The 21,790-nt window shown below is 37.4% G+C and overlaps 1 protein-coding gene across 3 annotated transcripts in view; it reads left to right on the top strand.

The window, feature by feature from the left end:
- The window catches only part of LOC150097302 (uncharacterized), a 194,773-nt gene that overhangs the window by 71,633 nt on the left and 101,350 nt on the right, over positions 1 to 21,790 (top strand). For all 3 annotated transcript variants that reach the window (XM_090407023.1, XM_090407025.1, XM_090407024.1), the window contains exon 4: positions 18,750 to 18,895. In XM_090407023.1, the coding sequence (XP_090263149.1) occupies positions 18,750 to 18,895 (146 nt within the window). The remainder of the gene's footprint in view (positions 1 to 18,749; positions 18,896 to 21,790) is intronic.

Here is a 21,790-nt window from a genome sequence, read left to right as displayed (position 1 = left end):
TTTGCGGAAGACCCAAACTATCCACACCATCTATCATTCCTCTCCTTGAGCCCATTAACAGGACAAAAGCACTTGCAACTGACTATGGCAACTCATTCCACTCATTCACAACTCTTTAGTAAAAAATCTAGTCCTCACACTCCTACTAAACATAGTTATTCAACTTCAACATCACCCTTTGTTCTGGTCATTCTAGCCAAGTGTTGAAACATTTCCCCTGCATCAATCCTATAAAAACCCTTTAAGCAACTTAAAGGTTTCTATCATATCCCCTACTTTTCTTCTATAAACCAACTTCTGCAATCCACATACCCTCAATCTATCCTCATAGGGAACATTCTCAGATAACTCACCATCTTGGTCACTCGCCTCTGAATCTTCTCCACTGATTCCTCATTCTCAAGAAACCCAGGAAACCAAACCTGAGCACAGTAATCAAGGTGTAGATACGAAGATCTTATAAAGAGGAATAACAACTTCTTTATCTCTGCTTGTTAATGTGTTCTTCATTAGCAAAGTAATCTTATGGACCTTAGCAACCTTAGTCACATGTCCTCTAAACTTTAACTCTCTGTATAACCACCACCCCTAAATCTCTAGCTTAATATCTTTCCTGGAGTTTCATCAATGTAGTACACAGTTTGTAATTTTTTTATCCCAAATGCATAACTTTACATTTCTCCACATTAAACTGATACTCATTATTTTTTGCCCATATTGACACTGGTTATGTGGTGGTCTATTTAAATTGTCCTACAAACTCTCCACATCACCTTGATTAACTATTACTTTAGCTAATTTTGCATCATCAGCAAACAAGTGAATATTTCCTTTCAGGTTATTTCCTATATCATTGATGTACAAATCAAACAGTAGTGGTCCCAGCACTGAACTCTGCAGCACTGAACTCTGTCTTGATTCTTACCCTCCATATATCACTTTTTGATATCTGTCCAACAGCCACTCTCTTATCCACATAACTAGTGTCTTATCCATCCTCATTTATTCTATTTTGTATAACAGAGGTTCATGTGATATTCTGTCAAATGCCTTTGCGAAATCCAGCACAATCATCGTATAACCATTTCCTTTATCCAACTCAGCTGTTACTCTATTATAAAAAGTTAGTAAATTACTAAGGCATGATTTACCCTTCACAAACCCATGTTGCCCCTCATACAGTATTATATCTTTATTCACTCATTCTTGAATTCTCTTTTATACCAATTTTTTCAGTAATTTTATCACCACCATGCTTCAGATACGGATGATTGGTCTATGATTTGCTACTACAGTCTTAGAACCTCCCTTATATAATGAAATTATTTTGCCCTCTTTCCACTCCATTGGAACTATACCAGACCTGAGACTTAAACAGCCTAGTCAGAGGCATTACCATTTCCATTGCACATTCTCTCAAAACCCAAGCTGATATCCCATCTAATTCCATAGGTGTATTTACATTGAGATTCTGAAATATCCTAAGAACCTCCAGTTCATCCACCTCTGTTCCCACATTAATCTCTGTCACATATGTTAAAGCAGTAACCTCACTAGGATGATATACCTTTGCAAAGTGGTCACTGAGTAATTTTATCTGCTTCTCTCACCTCGTGACCATCATCATTCATTACAGTTAATCTTCCATAGTCATTCTTCTTCTTACTTGCCATAATGAAAAAAACTCTTTGGGATTTCCTTTGGCCTGCTCGGCTAAATTTTTCTTGTAATCCGATTTTTCCTTCCTTGCTATGCTGGTCACCTTTTTTGCTTGAGCTTTGTACTCTTTATAAGTTTGCTGGTCACTTTTCACCATATATACCCCAATAGCATTTTCTTCATCTGTATCCCATGCTTAATGATATTACTCATTTATTTAACTCCTACCTGATTAACCCTCTTTATCTTAGATATATAATTTATTATTGCATCTTCTAGATGACCTTTAACTATTTACCATGCACTACTAACATCCTTACCCTGCAGTGGTTTATGCAATGGCACAGATTTAAGATACAACACAGCTCATAATCACCTGTGTTGTAGTTCCTCATATACTTCTTCTTGACAGAATAGTCCTCATTTTAAAATCCTCCAAGTCAAAATTGCATGGTTACTTTTGCCAGTTGGAGGCATGTGGTCACCTTAGTTATGGATTGCTCTTCTGATCCTATGACCAGGTTCAATACTCTCACTCCCCTAGTCCCTGTCCGTCACATGCTGCCTCAAGTAATTATCTCTTAGTAGGTGTATAAATTCCATTTCCTTCCTGCTGTGATTTTTCTTCCTTCCAGTTTATATCCCCATAGTTGAAATCCCCATAATAATGACTTGTCCTGTACTCAATGTACTAATTTTCTGATGCATGTCTTTCAGATAATTTGTGGAACTCCCTGTCCTACAGCAACTACCAACTGTATATTTTGTGTTACTGACCTTAATATCATACCAGACTGCTTGAAATGAACAGCCACACTCCTGCCTATTCATTTTGGCTGCAATTCACCTGCTATCATCAGCAGTACCCCCCCCCCCCATCCTATCTTCTCTATCTTCCCTGAAAATACTAAACCCTTCACTTTCTATCCCTGTAACTACATCATCTGTTGTTAGCTCAAGTTTCACTAATGCTTATAAGTTTTAGCAAGGTTGCACTAACCAGTACTAAAAGTTCCTTCTTGTTCCTGATACTTCTGGCATTAACATATAGAAACTGCAGCATCTCTTTAGGCCCCAGCTTCACTTCCTGAATTGACTACCCTCTCCATTATTTTTGCTTGTGAGACTAGATTCATTCTCACACTTGCTTGCCTCATGGGTGAATCCACACAAACTCACCTACTTCCATCCTGTTGTTTATTATTTTAACGGTATAATAGAACACAGAAACTAAGTAAATAATTAATTTATTAACTTGATGCTGATATTTCGCTGGTATTATAACCAGCATCTTCAGAGCACAAAAACCACTGTTTGTCACAATACGCTAGACTAAAACAACATGGTGTACTTAAAATTGTAGCAGCAACACAAAGACTAGAGTCCTGATTTTGGCGCCCTCTATTAAAAAAAAAAAAAAAAAAAAAAAAAAAAAAAAAAAAAAACCGCTATCATATATTACTAGAGTCCTAGAAAAGTGCTAGTTTTTTCTTAATATGACTGTCTCCCAGATCTTCGGCAAGTTAATACAGCCATATTTGTGAGATTTGGAGTGTGTTTTAGGGCTTCTGTCGCCTCTAAGAACAATCTCTCTGATTTATATGGATTTCTGTGTAGTACTTTTGTGTTTTTCCAGTTGATCCTGTGTGCAGGGGTATCCAGAGCATGGTCTGCTAGGCCCGACTTCCCATAATGATATTTCCGGACGTATCGTTTATGTTCGCTGATGTGGATATTCACAGTTCTTCCTGTTTGACCGTAGTAAGCTTGATTGCATGAGCAGAGTACTTGGTAGACTCCTGGATGTGATAAAGGAGGAATGCTGTCCTTGGGTGAGCGGATGAGGGTGGCTAATTTGCTATATGGTCTGAATGTAGTGCGTAGTTTATGTTTATTGAGAATTCTTGAGATCTTTTCGGATGTGCCTTTAATGTAGGGGATGGTGACTGTTTTGTTGTAGTTCTCTGTGGTGGATGATGGGAGGGGTTTCTTGGGAGTGTTTAGTATTTTGTTTATTTTTTGTGGATTGTAGCCGTTGGCCAAGAAGGTGTGGCGTAAGTGAGTGAGTTCAGCAGTAAGAGCGTTGTCATTTGAACAGATTGCTCTCGCTCTATGGGTTAGCGTTTTTAATATGCCATATTGTTGAGAAGGATGATGGTGTGATTGTTTAAGTATCTGCCTGTATGTGTGGGTTTTCTGAAAACTGAAAATGATAAGGAACCATCTGGGAGACGTGTGATGAGTGTATCCAGGAAGGGCAGACAGTTGTTGGCTTCCAGTTCCATAGTAAAGTGGATTTTTGGATGTTGGCTATTTAAATGTGCTAAGAATGTTTTCAATGTCTCAGGGCCATGTGGCCAAATAGCAAGCACATCATCAACATAGCGTAGCCAAAGTGTTGGTTTGCGAGTGGCTGTATTGATTGCTTGTTTTTCCAGGTGTTCTATGTAAAAGTTGGCTAGGGGGGGAGAAAGGGGGGAGCCCATGGCTGTCCCATCAATTTGTTTGTATATTTTCCCTTTCCATGTGAAATATCCTGCATGTATTGTGAATTTGAATAGTTCAAATATATCTGGGGGGAAGTGTGACTTCAGTAGATTGAGGGTTTCTATTAGTGGTACATTTGTGAATAGTGAAGTGATGTCAAAGCTTACTATTAAGTCTGAGCTTTTTAGGGTGAGGTGTTGTAAGATGCTTTTTAGGTGTGCTGAATTTTTGATAAAGGAGGGAGAATTGTTAGTGAGAGTGGCTAGTAGCTTCGCTAAATGTCTAGCCAGTTTGTATGTGGGACTATTTATACTGTCCACAATTGGGCGTAGGGGTGTGCCTGGTTTGTGAATTTTTGGTGATCCATAGATCCTAGCACTTTTCTAGGACTCTAGTAATATATGATAGCGTTTTTTTTTTTTTTTTTTTTTAATAGAGGGCGCCAAAATCAGGACTCTAGTCTTTGTGTTGCTGCTACAATTTTAAGTACACCATGTTGTTTTAGTCTAGCGTATTGTGACAAACAGTGGTTTTTGTGCTCTGAAGATGCTGGTTATAATACCAGCGAAATATCAGCATCAAGTTAATAAATTAATTATTTACTTAGTTTCTGTGTTCTATTATACCGTTAAAATAATAAACAACATGTTCGATGAACACATAAGTCTGTCTACTTCCATCCTATTTGCTTATGTTTTCCTAAATTTGCGCTTTGCCAAACACAGACCAGAGATCCAGAAATTCTAGATCATTCCTTTTTAACAATGTCTTGATTCATTAGTTTTCAACACCCTCCTCCTCAGTTCACCTCTATCATAGCATATTACAAGACTATCTTCACCTTCTCACTCTTCAGTTTTGTCTCTTCTAACAACTCCTTTACATCCTATCTCATAGAATGCTTCTCAAATCATTTGTGTCAACTAAAACAATCAATTTCTTCACCTTATTTTTTTGCACCTGGATGGCTTGACTAATATTGTGAATTTTTGCACCAGCAAAACACGATTTTGTCACACTTTCAGTAAGCACTTCCCTGATTATTGAGTCACTATAAATAAGTTTCTCCTTAACTTGTTGTTCTTTTTTGTTTGTTCAGTCTTTATTACTACTTCAGACTTCCTGATTCTATCTCTTGCTGCTTCTGCAATGATTATTAAGGTATCTAAGAAGAGAAGACTGTTGTTAGATTCACATTCAATAGTGAACTTGATGTAGTCGTATATGGAGATTTTTCTGTATAAAAATGGAAGTAATTCTGTTTCAGAGTGAGACTAGACTGCATTATCATCAACAAAACATAGCCAGATACAAGTTGAGGAAAATCGGAGTTCAAAAGTTGACTTTTCAGATGCATCATGACAAAATAAAAAAAAAGCTGTTGAGATAAGAATGCCTGTTGCTGTTTCTTTTATTTGCTGATGCAGTTTGTTCAGCCTTGTGCAGTATCAGTATCCTTCATTGACGGTAAATTTTAAACAATAACAGCCTCAGGAAAATCATTTTTTAAAAACTGAAGAGTTTCTTGGAGAGATATGTTTGCCAATAGAGAAACTACATGATTTATGGAGACTCGATGATCTGTGGTGTGCAAGACAGGATGCTAGAGTTGTGTTTGCCTGGAGGGACGATAGAAAATGTTGCTATGGCAATTAAGAGGGATGAAAGGATGGATGAAATGATTGTGTTGTTGGGCACAAATGACTTGAGAGGCAATGTAAATTGGGCAGCGAGAGATCTGAGATTCTCACTTGAGGTTGTGCAAAAGAAAACACAGAGAGGAAAGATTGTGTGTGTGTTGCCCAGGTATGATAGCAACAAGTTGAGCAGAAGAGCAGTAATACTGAATAGCATAATAACCAGAATGTGTCAGAAGAGAGGATTGGAATATGTGGATACTTGGAGGACGTTTGAGGATAGAAGAGAACTGTATGCGAGAGACGCTTGCATTTTAATGAGGAAGGATGAAGGCATCTGGAAAGATTGCTGTTTTTTTGAATGAGTCAGTGTGTCAATACAGGGAAACTAGAATTCCCAGGGTGGATGGTAGCAGGGGTAGCCTCTTGTGGGAATGGGTGCTTGGGGGAAGGGGGACGATATCAGGCAACACTGAGTCCAGTGGGGTTGAGAGGGGACAATGATAGGTATAGAAGCAGTGACATTTTTATGGTCTATACAAATGCCAGGAGTATCTGAAATAAAGGAGATGAATTGGTGGTGCTGATAGCGTCAGCCTGGCTAAAGATTATTGGGATCGCTGAGACGTGGTTGATGGAGGATGATATAATAACAGGAATTGAAGTGGCGGGGTAGAGCATTTTTCGGCAGGATAGGAAAGGAAAACGTGATGCGGAGTACTGGCTTATGATAAGTGATGACTTATGCCCTTTAAGAGTGGAGGCTTTGGAAGGCAGCGACACTAATGGTTTTGAAAGCATGTGGTGTGAGGTAGAAGTGGCCAGACAGGATATTTAGTGGTGTGTTGCTATAAACCAGGGAGCACATAGGGTGGAGAGCAGGAGATGTTTTGGCAGTTGCGCTTGGCAAGTGCAAGAAGAATGATTGTTATGGGAGATTTTAACTACAGCAGTATAAGCTGGGAAGAGGAAATGCATGTATTAATAAGGGGATGGAATTTCTGGAATTCTTGAGGGACAAATGTCTTAGGCAAGAGGTTCAAGAGCTTTGGATTTGGTCATAGCATCAGAAGAGCTGATAATAAGTGAGATGACATCTCTCCTGCCAGTTGGAGAGAGTGAGCATGTGGTTTTGACTTGCAAGATGAATAGACATGCAGGTGTATCAAAGAAAAGAGAATGTATCTGGAATTATAAGGCAGTTGATTATAATAGTCCTAGATATCAACTAGGGGCAGTTCCATGGAGGGCAGAATTGGATGACCAGGATATCATTAGTGCTTGGGAAATTGTGAAGGAATATTTGTTAGCAGCAATAGTAAGCTGTATTCCATGAGTGAAGAAGAGGACACAATTTGGTGTGTAAAGTGGATGACAAACAATATCAAACAGGAACTGCAGGTGAAAAAGAGATTATAGAAGAAATATAAGGAAACAGGTGGAGGGCAGATACGTGAAGAATATAAGACGCAGACCAGGCGAGTAACCAGTAATGGTGAGGAAAGCAAAACTGGAATATAAGAGATTTGCACTAAGATCCAAAGAAAATCCTAGGGAATTTTTTACTATGTGGCCAGTAGGAGGTGAAATAATTGTGGAAGAATGACATTGCAGGATAAAAATGGGAATAGAGTGACTGAGAGGAGATAGTGGAGTTGTTCAATGGGCACTTTATTGGAGTATTTCATCCTGGAGAAGAAGGTTTTTAAATACTGAGTACTCTGGATTACCAGTAAAGCTATGGGACTGCATGGTATTTTGCCACGGGTTTTGAGAGAACGTGCTAAAGAACTAACAACTCTGTTTGACTTGGATCTTCAATAAAAGTCTGGCTGTGGTAAAGGTACCCAAGGAATGGAAGAAAGGTAAGATAGTGCCACTGCAAAAGGGTGGTAGCAGACTGGAAGTGTCTAATTATAGGCCAGTTTGTGGGTCATCAGTAGTTGTTAAGGTTTTGGAGAAATTAGTGAGGAATTATATACAACATTGTGCAGATGAGGATAATGTTATCTGTGAGAATCAACATGGATGTGTTAAGGGATTCTCTTGCTTTAGTAATATGATTGCCTTTTATAATAAAGTGACAAGAGCAGTTGATGAGGGAAAGACATGTACTGCTATTTCTTTGGATTTTGCAAAGACGTTTGACATGATAAGCTGATATTTAAGTTGCAGCACATGGGTTTAAATGTCGGGTTAGTCAACTGAAATCAGGATTGGTTGTCTTTATAGGTATCAGAGAGTTGTATATGGTGGGGCAATATCAAGGAAGCAGAAGGTTACAAGTGGGGTTCCACAGGATTCAGTACTGGGATCTGTATTGTTTAACCTTTTTGTTAATGGATTTCAGGGAGATATTTAGTTGTTTGCATATGATTTGAAGCTGGGAGGATTATTAGTAATAGTGCAGATGTGGCAGCCCAACAAGAGGATTTGAATAAACTAGACAGATGGACAAATGAATTTGTTGTCGGTTTAATGCAGCAAAATGTAAAGTCTTGAAGTTTGGGATACATCGATGGGAGGATGCATACTTGATCGGAGGAGCTATACTGGAGGAAGAATGGAAGAGAAGAGATCTGGGGGTGATGATTTGATAGAAAACTGAAATTCGAGGAACATATTGCAAAGGTGGTGAAGGTAACCCAGATGATTGCTGCAATACTGAGAAGGATGCTGACTTGTAGAAATAAAAGTTATCATTCATTTGTATAAGACCTGATCAGACAACATTTAGACTATTATTCTCAATTTGGTCCCCAGGATTTGAAGGGGACAAATTAACTGGGGGAAAGGGTACAGAGACAGATATCAAAAATTGTTTCAGGACTGTACAATGTTAGTTATGAGGATCGGCTAAGGGAATATGGACTGCAGAGTTTGATTAAGGGAATATGGACTGCAGAGTTTGATAGATAGAAGAAGGAGAATTGATATGATTGAGACTTTTAAACTGTTCAGAGGTAGTTACAGAGTTGACACTGGGGAGTTATTTTCTTGGTGAACATCAGGACAGAGCGATGACAAGGGGCCATCCCTGGAAGTTACAAAATGAAGCCGTGAGCAAGAGGGTGAGGAATGGTTCCTTTGCATGGAGGGTGGTTGAACAGTGGAATGCATTACCTGATAGAGTGGTGAGAGCAAGAACAGTCAATGAGTTCAAGGAGTGGTATGATAGACTTTCCCAGGAAAGTTCTCCCACAATCAGTCTTTTGACTCCAATGGAGGCCTGGATAATAATAATAATAATAAATAGACCATAATTTTGGATTCCATCAAATGAATATCTTTAAGTTTTCTTTGAAGTCAGTAGTATTTTTAATATAAATATTGGTATGTCCAGTGAGGTTTTGAATAAACTTTGAAATGTATTTAGCTAAGTAATAAGTTGGTGAGCCAATGCAATCAATTATTGGACATAGTGGGTAACCAGACTTGTCTATCATGAAGGTTAGATATGTGGGGATGAGCATGATGAAATCACAATGTTTAATCAGTGTGAGCATCTAAAGAATATGTTTGATCCAATAATTTATTTAATTTGCTTATTGAGCTTTAAGTCGGATCCCTGCTCATTATACTATGTTGATCTGTAAAGAAACATTCATTTTGTGATTATACTTGGTGGTATTCATCAAAACAGTACCATTATCTTTGTTATCTTTCATGATGGCAATGTACATGTTTCAGCCAAGGGAACAAAGAGCATTCTATTCTGATAATGGAAATTCAAATACAGTCCAAAAATACAATCTGTACACTACTTTCAAACCAGCATGAAAGTTATTTTCTTTCTTACCATCTGCTAAAGATAAACTGCCTCCACTTTCTTTGCTCATGTATCCCCCCCCCCCTTTCATGTTGACTTTGCTATTTCTGACAGACTGGCCATTTTGCTAGAATCAGAATTGAAGAGCACATAGTTTACATAACATTTCAATAAATCAGATGGTTCAGCCGTTGCTTCTCATGTCATCAAAACTAGATATAAAGTTCATTGGAATCATACAAAGATATTACACTATAGTAGATTTAATTTCAATCATCTGTTCCTTAAAACATGTGAAATACTATGTCATTGTCCTAATCTTAATCAAACAGACTGCATGCCTCTCCAAATTTTGGGAAGTAATAGCCATAAACTATAAATTAAAGATGCCAAGAAATTATATTCTTGATTTAATCCTTTATCTGGTGTGTAAACATTCTTTGCAAGTGAGGATACTTCACTACTGGGCTACTTGTATATAGAAGCTGATGACTTCAATTGTCTTATCCTATAATGCAAAGCACACACACCCTTTCAGATGTGTATAATGCTAACCAATCTGGGTAATTACTTTTCCCATAATGCATAGATGGGTCTCATCAGTAGGAGCAGGACCCAGAGCATCCTCTGGGTCTGGTTCCCACTGATGAGACTTTTATTGAGGTCTCATCTGTGGGACACCACCCTCTCAGGTAAGGCATTCCAATCATTCACAACTCTGAAGGCAAAAAACTTGCTTCTCACTCCCCCTTGCTCACATCCTCCTTATACAGCTTCCAGGGATGACCTCTGGTTCTCTTCTGATCTCCTATCGTTTTCTGTAAAACCTTTTCAACATTGATCCTATAACAACCCTTTAATAACTTGTAGGTCTTTATCATATTACCCCTCTTCCTCCTATCTACTAGACTCTGTAAATTGAATCTTCTCAACCTTTCCTCATATTCGACATTCCAGAGATGAGAAACTACCTTAGTCAGTTGCACAGTGGTCCATGTGTAGCTTAATCAGAGTCTTATACAATGGAACAAGAATCTCCTTACTTCTATAAGTCAGTGTTCTCTGCATCATTCCCAGAATTCATTGTGTTGTCCTCACAATTTTGGAAATGTGGCCTCTAAATTTTAGATTATTATCCACTATCACCCCAAGATCTCTTATTTCCTCCACCTCCAATAATATATCTTCACCAAGTGTAAATTCCACATCCCATCTTTGTTTTCCAAATTTTAAATCCTTACATTTTGCAACATTGAACTGGCATCCCCATTCCTGTGCCAATTCACTCAATCTATTCAAGTTTTCTTGTAAGGCCACATTATCTTCTCTACTCTTCATAGTTCGTCCCAACTTTGCATCTTCTGCAAACAACTGAATATCCCCATTCCTTTCTCACCCAATATCATTAACATATAAGTTAAACAACAATGGATACCCTAAAACAGACCGTTGAGGTATATCACTATTGACTTTCCTCTTCAGGGATATTGCTTCCCCATATATAACTTTCTTATACCTATCAGATAGCCAACCCATTTCTGGATCCTGGTTCTCACCAGCCTCTCCAACACTTTATCCACAACAACTGACACACACATAGGCCTATAATTTGATGCTTGAGTTTGGTCACCTTCCTTATGAAGTGGCACAATCTTGCCTTCCTTCCTTCCATTCCTTTGGAACTTGATTCAGTGCAAGACTCATATTAAACATATATATATCATGGCAGATGCCAACTCCCTGGCACATTCCTTCAAAATACATGGTGATGTATTATCAACTCCGACAGCCTTATTAACAGAAAGTTTGCTCAATTCCCCATACACCTCTTGCTCACTTACAATTAGTCTCTCCTCCTCATCATTTCCTACTCTCAAACTCTCCATGACAAAAGACCTTGCTCATTAAATATCTCAACTATATCTCTGCAGCAATAGTTCTTACACTAATTTCTCCATATCGCATTCATGCCTCTATAATGCACCCTTAATCTATTCAATCACACCTACCTTATTTAACCTTCTGACTCTTTGGAATACATTTAGACATTGCTTCTAGTAGACAGTTCTTGAATATCTCACGCTTTGCATAATTGCCAGCCTTGTAGTTCCACATATATCCTTTCCTCACAGAGGTCCTCACACTGGCAACCATGCAGGTAATCACTTCATTGTCACTTTCACCAGGAGGGTGATTTGACTCCTCATTTATAATAACATCATCTGATGAGATGATCAAATCCAAGACCCTCAATCCTCGAGTGTCCTTTGTTGCATACTGCCTGAGGTAGTTGTCCCTCAAAAACTTATTTTCTTTATTTCCAGTCTATATTGCCATAATTAAAATTGCCATTAATGATCACCCTTTTGTTATTTGCTTGGCTAATTTGATTATACATTTCATGGTTACTACCATCCACATTAGCAGGTCTATCACAATATCTAAGTATTTCATTCTATTAACTTCTATTTCACACCATAAACGTGTAGAAAGGCTTATGTGTTCATCGCACATGTTGACTAATTTTGACTGTAATATATCAGAACACAGAAAAATAAGTAAAGAATTATTTATTGGCTTATTGTTGATATTTTGCTGGTGTTATAACTAGCATCTTCAGAGAACAAAACACAGTTTGTCACAGTACATGAGACTACAACAACATGGTGTAATAATGGGACTAGTTTGAAAAATTGTAGCAACAACACAAAGACTAAAGTCCTAATTAGGCATCCTCTATGTTTAAAAAAAAAACAGAGAGAAAGCAGGTACTAGTTATGTCTTAAGATGACTGTCTCCCAAATTTTAGGCAAATTTATACAGCCATACTTGTTAAGATTCAGAGTATGTTTCATGGCTTCTGTTGCCTCCAAGAATAATTTCTCTGACTTAGCTTCTGTGCAGTACTTTTGTTTTCTTCCAGTTGATCCTGTGTGCAGGGGTATCCAAAGCATGGTCTGCTAGGCCCGACTTGCCATAGCAATAGTGTCGGATGTATCTTTTATGTTCACTGATGCAGATGCCCACAGTTTCTTGTTTGACCATAGTAAGCTTGATCACATGAGCAGAGTACTTCACAGACTCCTAGATGTGATAAAGGAGAAATGCTATCCTTGGGTGAACGGATGAGAGTTGCTAATTTGACACACGGTCTGAATACAGTGTGTAGTTGATGTTTATTGAGAACTTAAGATATCTTTTCCAATATGCCTTTAATATATAGAATAGTGACTGTTCTATTGTAGTTCTCCGTAGTGGATAGTGGGAGAGGTTTCTTGGGAGCTGTGGGGATTATAGCCATTGGCTAAGAAGGTGTGGTGTAAGTGAGCCAGTTCAGCAGCAAGAGCATTGTCATTAGAACATATTGCTCTCAGCCTGTGGGTTTGCATTTTTAAGATACGATACTGTTGAGAGGGGTGATGGTGCAATTGTTTGTGTAAATATTTCCCTGTGTGTGGGTTTTCTAAAAACTGAGAATGATAAGGAACCATCTGGGAGACGTGTGATTAGTGTATCCAGGAAGAACAGACATTTATTAGCCAGTTCCATTGTAAAGTGGATTTTTGAGTGTTGACTATTTATTTTTATTTATTTTATTTTATTTTTTAACATAAATGGCGATTGATGCAACAGAATATGAAAACAAAATGCACACACTTCTACAAGACCAGTCAACATACAAAATTATAGATCACAATCCCACCAATATACAAAAGAATAAGTGCATAAATTACTGAAAAAAGTCACTTCCTAAAGAAACAGTAAACAAACTCAAGCCCTTCTGTTCAAATGACAATGCTCTTGCCGCTGAACTGGCTCACTTATGCCACACCTTCATAGCCAATGGCTATAATCCTCACAGGATAGACAAAATACTAAATGCTCCCAAGAAACCACTACCCCACTATCCACCACAGAGAACTAAAACAGAATAGTTACTATTCCATACATTAAAGGCACATCGGAAAAGATATCTAGAGTTCTCAATAAAAATCAACTAAACACTCTACTCAGATCGTGTGGCAAATTAGCAACTATCATCCGTTCACCCAAATTGATCCGTTCACCTGTTTATCACATCTAGGAATCTATGAAGTACCCTGCTCGTGTGATCAAGCTTACTACGGTCAAACAGGAAGAAGTGTGGACATCTGCATCAGTAAACATAAAAGATACGTCCGTCACTATTGCTATAGCAAATCTAGCCTAGCAGACCATGCTTTGGATACCCCTGCACACAGGATCAACTGGAAGAGAACAAAATTACTGCACAGAAGCTTTTACAAGTCAGAGAGATTATTCTTAGAAGCAACAGAAGCCATGAAACATACTCCGAATTTTAACAAATATGACTCTATAAATTTGCCTAAAATTTGGGAGAACAGTCATCTTAAGACATAACTAGTACCTGCTTTCTCTCTGTCTTTTTTTTTTTTTTTTTTAAAGATATAGGATGCCTAATTAGGACTTTAGTCTTTGTGTTGTTTCTACAATTTTTCTAACTAGTCCCATTATTACACCATGTTGTTGTAGTCTCACACACTGTGACAAACTGTGTGTGTGTTTTGTGCTCTGAAGATGCTTGTTATAACACCAGCGAAATATCAGCAATAAGTCAATAAATAATTATTTACTTGGCTTTCTGTGTTCTGATATATTACTGTCAAAATTAGTCAACATATTTCACACCATATTGTCTCAAAATCACTGGCACTATTTCCCTCTTGCATCTCTACCTTGTATGGACATAACTCTTTCTCGATCATCAATAGCACTCCTCCTCCCTTTTTACTCTTTCTGTCTTCATGAAACACGTCATTCCCTTTCATCTCTATTCCTGTCAGGATAAAAAAAAAATACACCACAGTCAGGATTCGAACCTGTGGGGGGAGACCCTAATGGATATCTAGTTCATCACCTCAACCACTCAGCCACGACAAAACTTCACCTGACATGGTTCCTTGGAACTTTAATAATGTGTAATAGTATTGTCTTCTGCTCACTCAACTGTGTCTGAGACAGGTGAAAGTAGGACTCATGCTGTTTGTCTCATTCTTATGTTAATATTTTGAATGTTGTAAGCAATTCTTTTGCTTTCTCCCTAAATGATGCTCATGTTACAGTGAGCAATATACGGAAGCTCTAAATAAATTCTAATTTCCTTTACATTTGTTAAATCATTTTTTTTTTTTTACCACATATTTCTGTAAAGCATCTAATAGTTAAAGATATTGGTACCTAAAGTTGATAAAGTATCCTTCAGGAGGATTTGAAAAGATCATATTATGGAAAAAATAGTTGGGCATTAAGTATTGTGAGGTGTAAAGATGATATTGATAGAACTGCACGTCAAAAAATATTGAGGCTAGTGATTATAGGTAGTGAGTTGAACTCTTTAAGAGATATTGCAGTAACAGAGAAAATAGCACAAAGAATTTTGAAGTAGGAGTGAATCCTGGTTTAAGGATTTCTGTTTTTGCTGATTACTATATTACACTGTATACCATTCTGTCTACTTTAACTCCAAACTTATAGAAATTTTTTCCTTGCATTCATCATTTTCTCTCTCTCCAGTTCATATTGGAACACCTGCCTTCACATGATTTTTGTAAGTACAGTCTACAAATATTCAACTACATGCAAAATAAATAAAGCAAAATTAGATTGGTTATACTGCATTTCCTGCCTTGTAAAAGTGTGACAAGAATCAAAATCAGGTCTTTTCCATTTGAAAGACACAATGTTCTGTTGTTGGAAGTTTTTCCACTTGGTAATGCTATAAATTAAAGATACCAAGAAATTATATACTTGGTTTAATCCTTTATCCAAGTGTAAGCAAACAAAGTTTGCACCTGAAATTATAATCAGGACAGGCAACTCATATATAGAAGCTAATGACTTCACGTCACTTGCCTTAGTATCCCATAATGCACAGCACATATGCTTCTCTGGGTCTGGCTCCCACTGACTTCAATAAAGGTCTAAATCGGTCTGAGTAGGGACCCTTCCCATAATGCATAACATTATACATACCCATAAAGATACTAAGGTGTGAAGTCGTTAGCTTCTATATACAAATTGCCCTGTCCTGATTATATTTGAGGTGCAAACTTTGTTCACTTACGCTTAGATAAAGGATTAAACTAAGTATATAATTTCTTGGTATCTTTAACTTGGTATCTTTGTTGGATTTCTGCTCAGGACATGGACTAGTTAGTACTAACACCATGTTCCAACATAAAAATGTGCACAGATTCACATGAAGAGAAGATGCAAGGAACAAGAAAAGTCTCATTGACTATGTTATTGTTGATAGTGATGTTTTCTCTCTTGTGCAGGACACTAGAGTGTACAGAGGATTTAAAATTGGAAGTGATCACCATTTAGTCTTGAGCAGGATAAAATTGAATTTCATACTGAAAAGAAGAACATATAAAAAAGTTTTAAAGCAAATAAAAGTTGAGCAGCTCTCAGATGTGAACTGTAGACTAAAATATACAAACATTATTCAAGAAAAAATTAGAGTTTGAGAACAGGAATCAAATCTTGGAGATTCATTGGCAAGCTCCGAAGAAAATATTGATTGATTCATCCAGAGAGGCATGTGGTGAGGTTGTCTGCAAGGATAGAAAAATCAGAACTCCATGGTGGACACAGGAAGTTAAATAGGCACTGAAGGAAAAGAAGAAAGCATTTCAAAAGTTACTGGCAAATAAGTCAACTTGTGCTTTTAGAGAATACAGAGACAAATGTAAGAAAGCTAAACACTGCGTAAAACTAGCTAAACAAAATAAAGCTAAATTAAACAACGTCATGGTAGACTTTGGTAAGAACAGAAAATAAATATCAAGAAGGTGACAAGATATTCTGGAAGTTGTTGAAGAAGCTCAGAAATGGTGGAAAGAGTGCTGTAAAAGGAATTAGAGATGATAAAGATGATATGAAAACTGGAGAAAAAGATATCCTTGAAGTATGGAGTAATTACTTCGAAAAATTGTTAAATGAAACTAGCAGTAATGACAGCACAGTGATTAAAAAAAAAAAAAAAAACTGTCCAGGCATGCAATCAGGAATACATATCCATACTTGAAGTAGAAAAAGTCATCAAAGGCCTGAAATGTGGAAAGGGCAGGAGTAGATGATAATATTATTATTATTATTATTATTATTATTACATAACACCACCAGGGAGTCCAAAGACTCATGGAGGGAGGGTACCTACTCTACAACTCTCCGTCTCCACCACTTCACCAACCGCAACTATCTTCATGTAGATGGTGTTGGTGTAGATATTACCACTAGTATTTTCATAGACAATCGCAAACATCCATGCTCATGGCAGGATTCGAACCTGCAGCCTTTTGGCTGGAGAGCAGATACGATAGCCACTCAGCCAACCAGGCAGGTAATTTGATATTTGACCAGAAACGCTAAAGTATGCAGGTATAAAATTCTTACAGTGGCTGCACTACATAGTTCAGATGGCCTGAACAGAGGGACGAATTCCAGACGATTGGAGAAGCGCTCTCATATTACCCATGTATAAAAAGGGAAATTAAACTGAATGTGAGAATTACAGAGGCATTTCTCTACTGAGCTGGTAAGATTTATGCCAGTATACTTGAGAAACGGTTGAGAAGAATTGTGGAAGAGAAGCTTGTTGAAGAACAAGCTGGATTCAGGCCAAATAGAGGCTGTCAGGATCAGATTTTCACTTTACGACAAATACTTGAGAAGTCAGGAATATAACAAAGATCTGTATTTAAGTTTTGTAGATCTGGAAAAAGCATATGACAAGGTGCCAAGAGAGAAGCTATTAGAGAAGCAAAGGACATACAGGAAGATGGTTTAATTTTAAATCTCATGTGAAACAAGGATGTACATTATCCACTCTGTTATTCGTTATCTATATGGATCACATTATGAAGGAAAGTGGAATTGAACCTGATATCAAAATTGGAGATGTCAGTGTCAGCCCTTTGCTTTATGCGGATGATGTTATACTTCTAAATAAGTCCACTACAAGTCTGCAAGATTCCCTGACTGAAAAAAACATTTCCGCTACTTAGGCATGATTTTTAGTGAAGATGGTAAATTAAATATTGAAATAGACAATAGAATCAACAAAGCTGATATGGTAGGAAGTCAACTGAATAAATTTATATGGTATAAGAGAGCAATTAGTCAAAATACTAAATTAGCTGTATATAAGACTGTGTTCAAACCAATTTTAAGTTATGGATCTGAGAGCTGGGTCAGAAGTAAAACACTTGACCAAAGACTAGGGACTGCAGATATGAGAGTCCTGAAAAAGATTAGGAGCGTGAACAGATGGCATCAATGGCAATATTATATTAAAAATGAGGAAAGAACTTGATGTTTTTAGCATCCAGGAATGTGTTAGCAGAGCTAATCTCAGGTGGTATGGTCACTTAAACAGAATGGGAGAGGAAAGATTAGCAAAACAAGTGTTCTCTGCCTGGTTGGCAGGAAAAAGCCCTAGAGGAAGACCAAGATATAGGTGGATTGATATGTTAAAAAGTGCCTTAGAAGATTGAAATATAAGATCTGACAATGTTGGAGCCTTGACAGGTAACAGATTGATTTGGAGGAAAATTGTATATAGGAAGTTAGTTAGTAATGATGTAAATTTTTCATGTAGTACTATCATATCCTACATTCCTTGAGGGTAAATGTCAAGAATTTGATGATGATGAAGGTATCTTTAACAATGTCCTGTTGTTCTGCACTACAGAGATGCTTTTATTCCTCTAAAAAATTTCAGTGAGCACTGAATTAATGCATTCAAGAAACTAAGTGAGATGAATGGTAAAACCACACAGCAACCATTGTATGATCATTAATTTGAATGCCTCTGTCTCTTCAGATATGTGCAAAGGCAAGTATTAATTGCTTAACAGGAAGTGGAGGTACATGGAGCATTAATGAAACTTAATTAGATCAGTGGATGCTTTGCATGGAGATTATAATGGTAGGAACAAAGGATAGTAGGAGCATCTGTGCTGAGTCAGTATTTGACTCAGCACATATTATTTGACTGTATGAAGGTCAAATAATAAGCGTAATAATGTCATATGATAAATATAAAAATTGGTATTTTATATTTAGTGCTATTTTTTTAATTGCTCAGGATTAAAATTTCTACAGCTAAACTGATGCTTTTTATTCCTTGTTAGAGCTATATGAAACATCTTCCTAAAGTGTTACTTGAATCACCATTATATCAAGAGTGGAGGGACATAGCTGTAAATTTACCCAAGTACAATGAGCCTCCTGTGGTGAGGATAGATAAAACCAGTAGAGCCACTGAAAAAGTAAAAATGTAAGTTGATACCAACATTATATATGAAAATATATTTTCTGATAAAATTACAATAAAAAAGCAAAACTTCAATAGCACATCTCCCTACATAATTCTATTGTGCATCTACCATTTCCCATCTATATTTTTACTGTTGAGAAAAAAATGCTACATCATGATGATCTCATGTATTGCAACCCATTCAGCATAACTTGCTTTTGACACCTTAAAACACTGTGATTATTATTTTCAGGCTTCCATAGAATCAGTACTCATCATAGGAAATCTTTCCAACCTCAGACACAGTGCTCATCAAACTTACTGGATGATCTGAAACTGGTTTTTATACTCACTCTCTCTCCCCCTACACTCTCAGGCAATGCATTTGACTCATCTTCCACTCTCCAAATAAAAAACTTCTTCATTCACTCACTTGTTCTCTCTCTCTCTCTCTCTCTCTCTCATATAATTTTTTTTTATCTATGGCCTCTTGTTCTGTACTTCCTTCTTTCTATGAAAAATCTCACCTATTTCAATCTATAATCAGCCTACAATTCAACCTATCCTCATAGGGAGCATTTCACTGACCTGTCAACAGCTTGGTCACTTGGCTCCACCTCTTGATCCTCAAGAAACACCCAGGTGAGCAAATTGAATCACAGTATGCAAGATGTGGATGAATCATAGTTTTATACATAGGAATAATAACCTGCCTATCTTCTTCTTCAGCTTTTCTCACTTAAGTAGGGTCACTGTTTGTGGTGAGTCTCCTCCACAACTTCCTGTCTTGGGCTGTAGCCACATCCAAGTTCTTCATCCTCAAGTCCTCCTCCACCATCTCTCTCCATCTCTTCTTTGTCTGTCCACGCTTCCTCTTCCCCTGCGCATCCATCTGCATGACCTTTCTTCCCACATACTCTTCCTCCCTCCTCATCACATGACCAAACCATCTCAACCTTGCCTCCTGTATCTTTGCTCCTAAGTTCGTAACTTTCACTGTTCCCCTTACATAATCATTTCTCAGATGATCCTTTCTGGTCACACCGCACATCCACCTAAGCATTCTCATCTCCGCTACCTCCATCCTGCTGATGTTATTTTTCCTCAGGACCACAGTTTCCAAAGCATACGTCATAGCTGGTCTCACTACTGTCCTGTAAATTTTGCCTGCCTATCGTTATTTGTTAATGTGTTTTTAAACATCCAAGTAATCCTTTGTAAGTAACCTATAATACTTTCTCTATCCTCTATTTATTGGGCATCACACTCAGATGCTCGGTGATGTGCTACACCAGTCCTTACTAGGTTGTCCTGTTGTATGCTTTTCTGGAGGCTTCAACTTTCTGAAGGTCATTCACTCTAGACACACCATCCATCATCTCAATGATGGTCTACCCCTTCCTCATTTTCCAGGAACTTTACCTTCTATTACTGTTTTGAGAATTCTTCCTTCCATTGAAGGAAGACTTCTCAATGGGTCCAAATTATTTCTACTTTCTTCTGTCATTATCCTGAAGGAGCCTTATAAGCATACAACAGGTTGTCCTGTTGTATGCTTTTCTGGAGGCTTCAACTTTCTGAAGGTCATTCACTCTAGACACACCATCCATCATCTCAATGATGGTCTACCCCTTCCTCATTTTCCAGGAACTTTACCTTCTATTACTGTTTTGAGAATTCTTCCTTCCATTGAAGGAAGACTTCTCAATGGGTCCAAATTATTTCTACTTTCTTCTGTCATTATCCTGAAGGAGCCTTAAAGTTCTACTGATTCTTTCTAGTACCCATCTGTTTGTCTGTCTTTCAATATATGATATCTTTAACAGGCTTCTATAACACCATAACTCAAAAGCAGCTATCCTTTTCCTATCAGACTTCTTTAGGTTCCAAGTCTCACATGTACAAATTGCTGTTAGAAAAACAGCTGTATCCAAACTCCTCATCTTTGTTCCTATGGAGATAGATCCATCCTTCCAGATTTTAGACATCTCTGACACTGTTGTTTTAGCCATTCCTAATATTCTTATGACATCGTCTGAACAATTATTCACATTAATAATGAAACCCAGGCACTCGAATCTGCTGACTTCCTCAATTCTTTCTCTATTAAGGTACACTTGTTTCTCAGGAGCTTCCCTGTCTGTATTTCCTTTGAGCACTACAATCTTTGGGATTGAAGTAAAGTCTTCTGTTCTTACAGCTCTCATTAACTTTGTCAAGGATTTGTCCTAGTTATTCCTCTTCATTGCAAAGGAGTACTACATCATAAGCACACCTCAGTATTAATGATCAATCTACTGTCTATCCTACTTGTATTAAGCTCCTCCAATGCTATACACGTCTTCAGCATAACTGTGTTCCTGAGACAGTATGTCAAGAACGAGATAGCCATAGTCTGAGAAGGCTTGTATGAATAAACAGAACTTCCATTTGATTTTAATTAACCATTACCTATATAGATAACAGGATTCTAGTCTTTCATGTTTTTTTTTTTTAAATCAGAGATCAAGCCAGCAATATTAGTGGGTGAACAATTAGTGATACATTAGCACAATGTGTAGATTGTAATGTAGCCTTTTTCTGTGTGCGTCTGTGTACTCACTGACTTCCATAAATGAAAGAACAAAAAGAAAAAATTATGATAACTCAAAAACTGTATGATGAATTTTTAATGCAATTCAGTCAAAAACAGTATGATATGAGTTATGAAAGAAATACCCACAAAAATTGTAAGTGAATAGTTTAATTCAGAAACAAATGGGTGCACAAAGAAAATGATCAAAAACAAGTGCTCAAAATGATGTTGTCATGTTTCAGTAAGCAATCCAGCACCAACCATGATGTTTTATAATGTTTATAATGGTGTCCAGGAGCTCAGTTAACAACCACTGTTCCTGCAAAGCTCTCCTAAGTCCT

The sequence above is a fragment of the Typopeltis vanoorti genome, chromosome 17 (genome assembly GCF_054136105.1).
Source record: "Typopeltis vanoorti isolate ZY-2024b chromosome 17, IOZ_Tvanoo_1.0, whole genome shotgun sequence".
In the NCBI taxonomy this organism is placed as follows: domain Eukaryota; kingdom Metazoa; phylum Arthropoda; class Arachnida; order Uropygi; family Thelyphonidae; genus Typopeltis; species Typopeltis vanoorti.
Note: the sequence above shows the minus strand (reverse complement) of the source record. Positions and strands in the feature narration are given on the sequence as shown.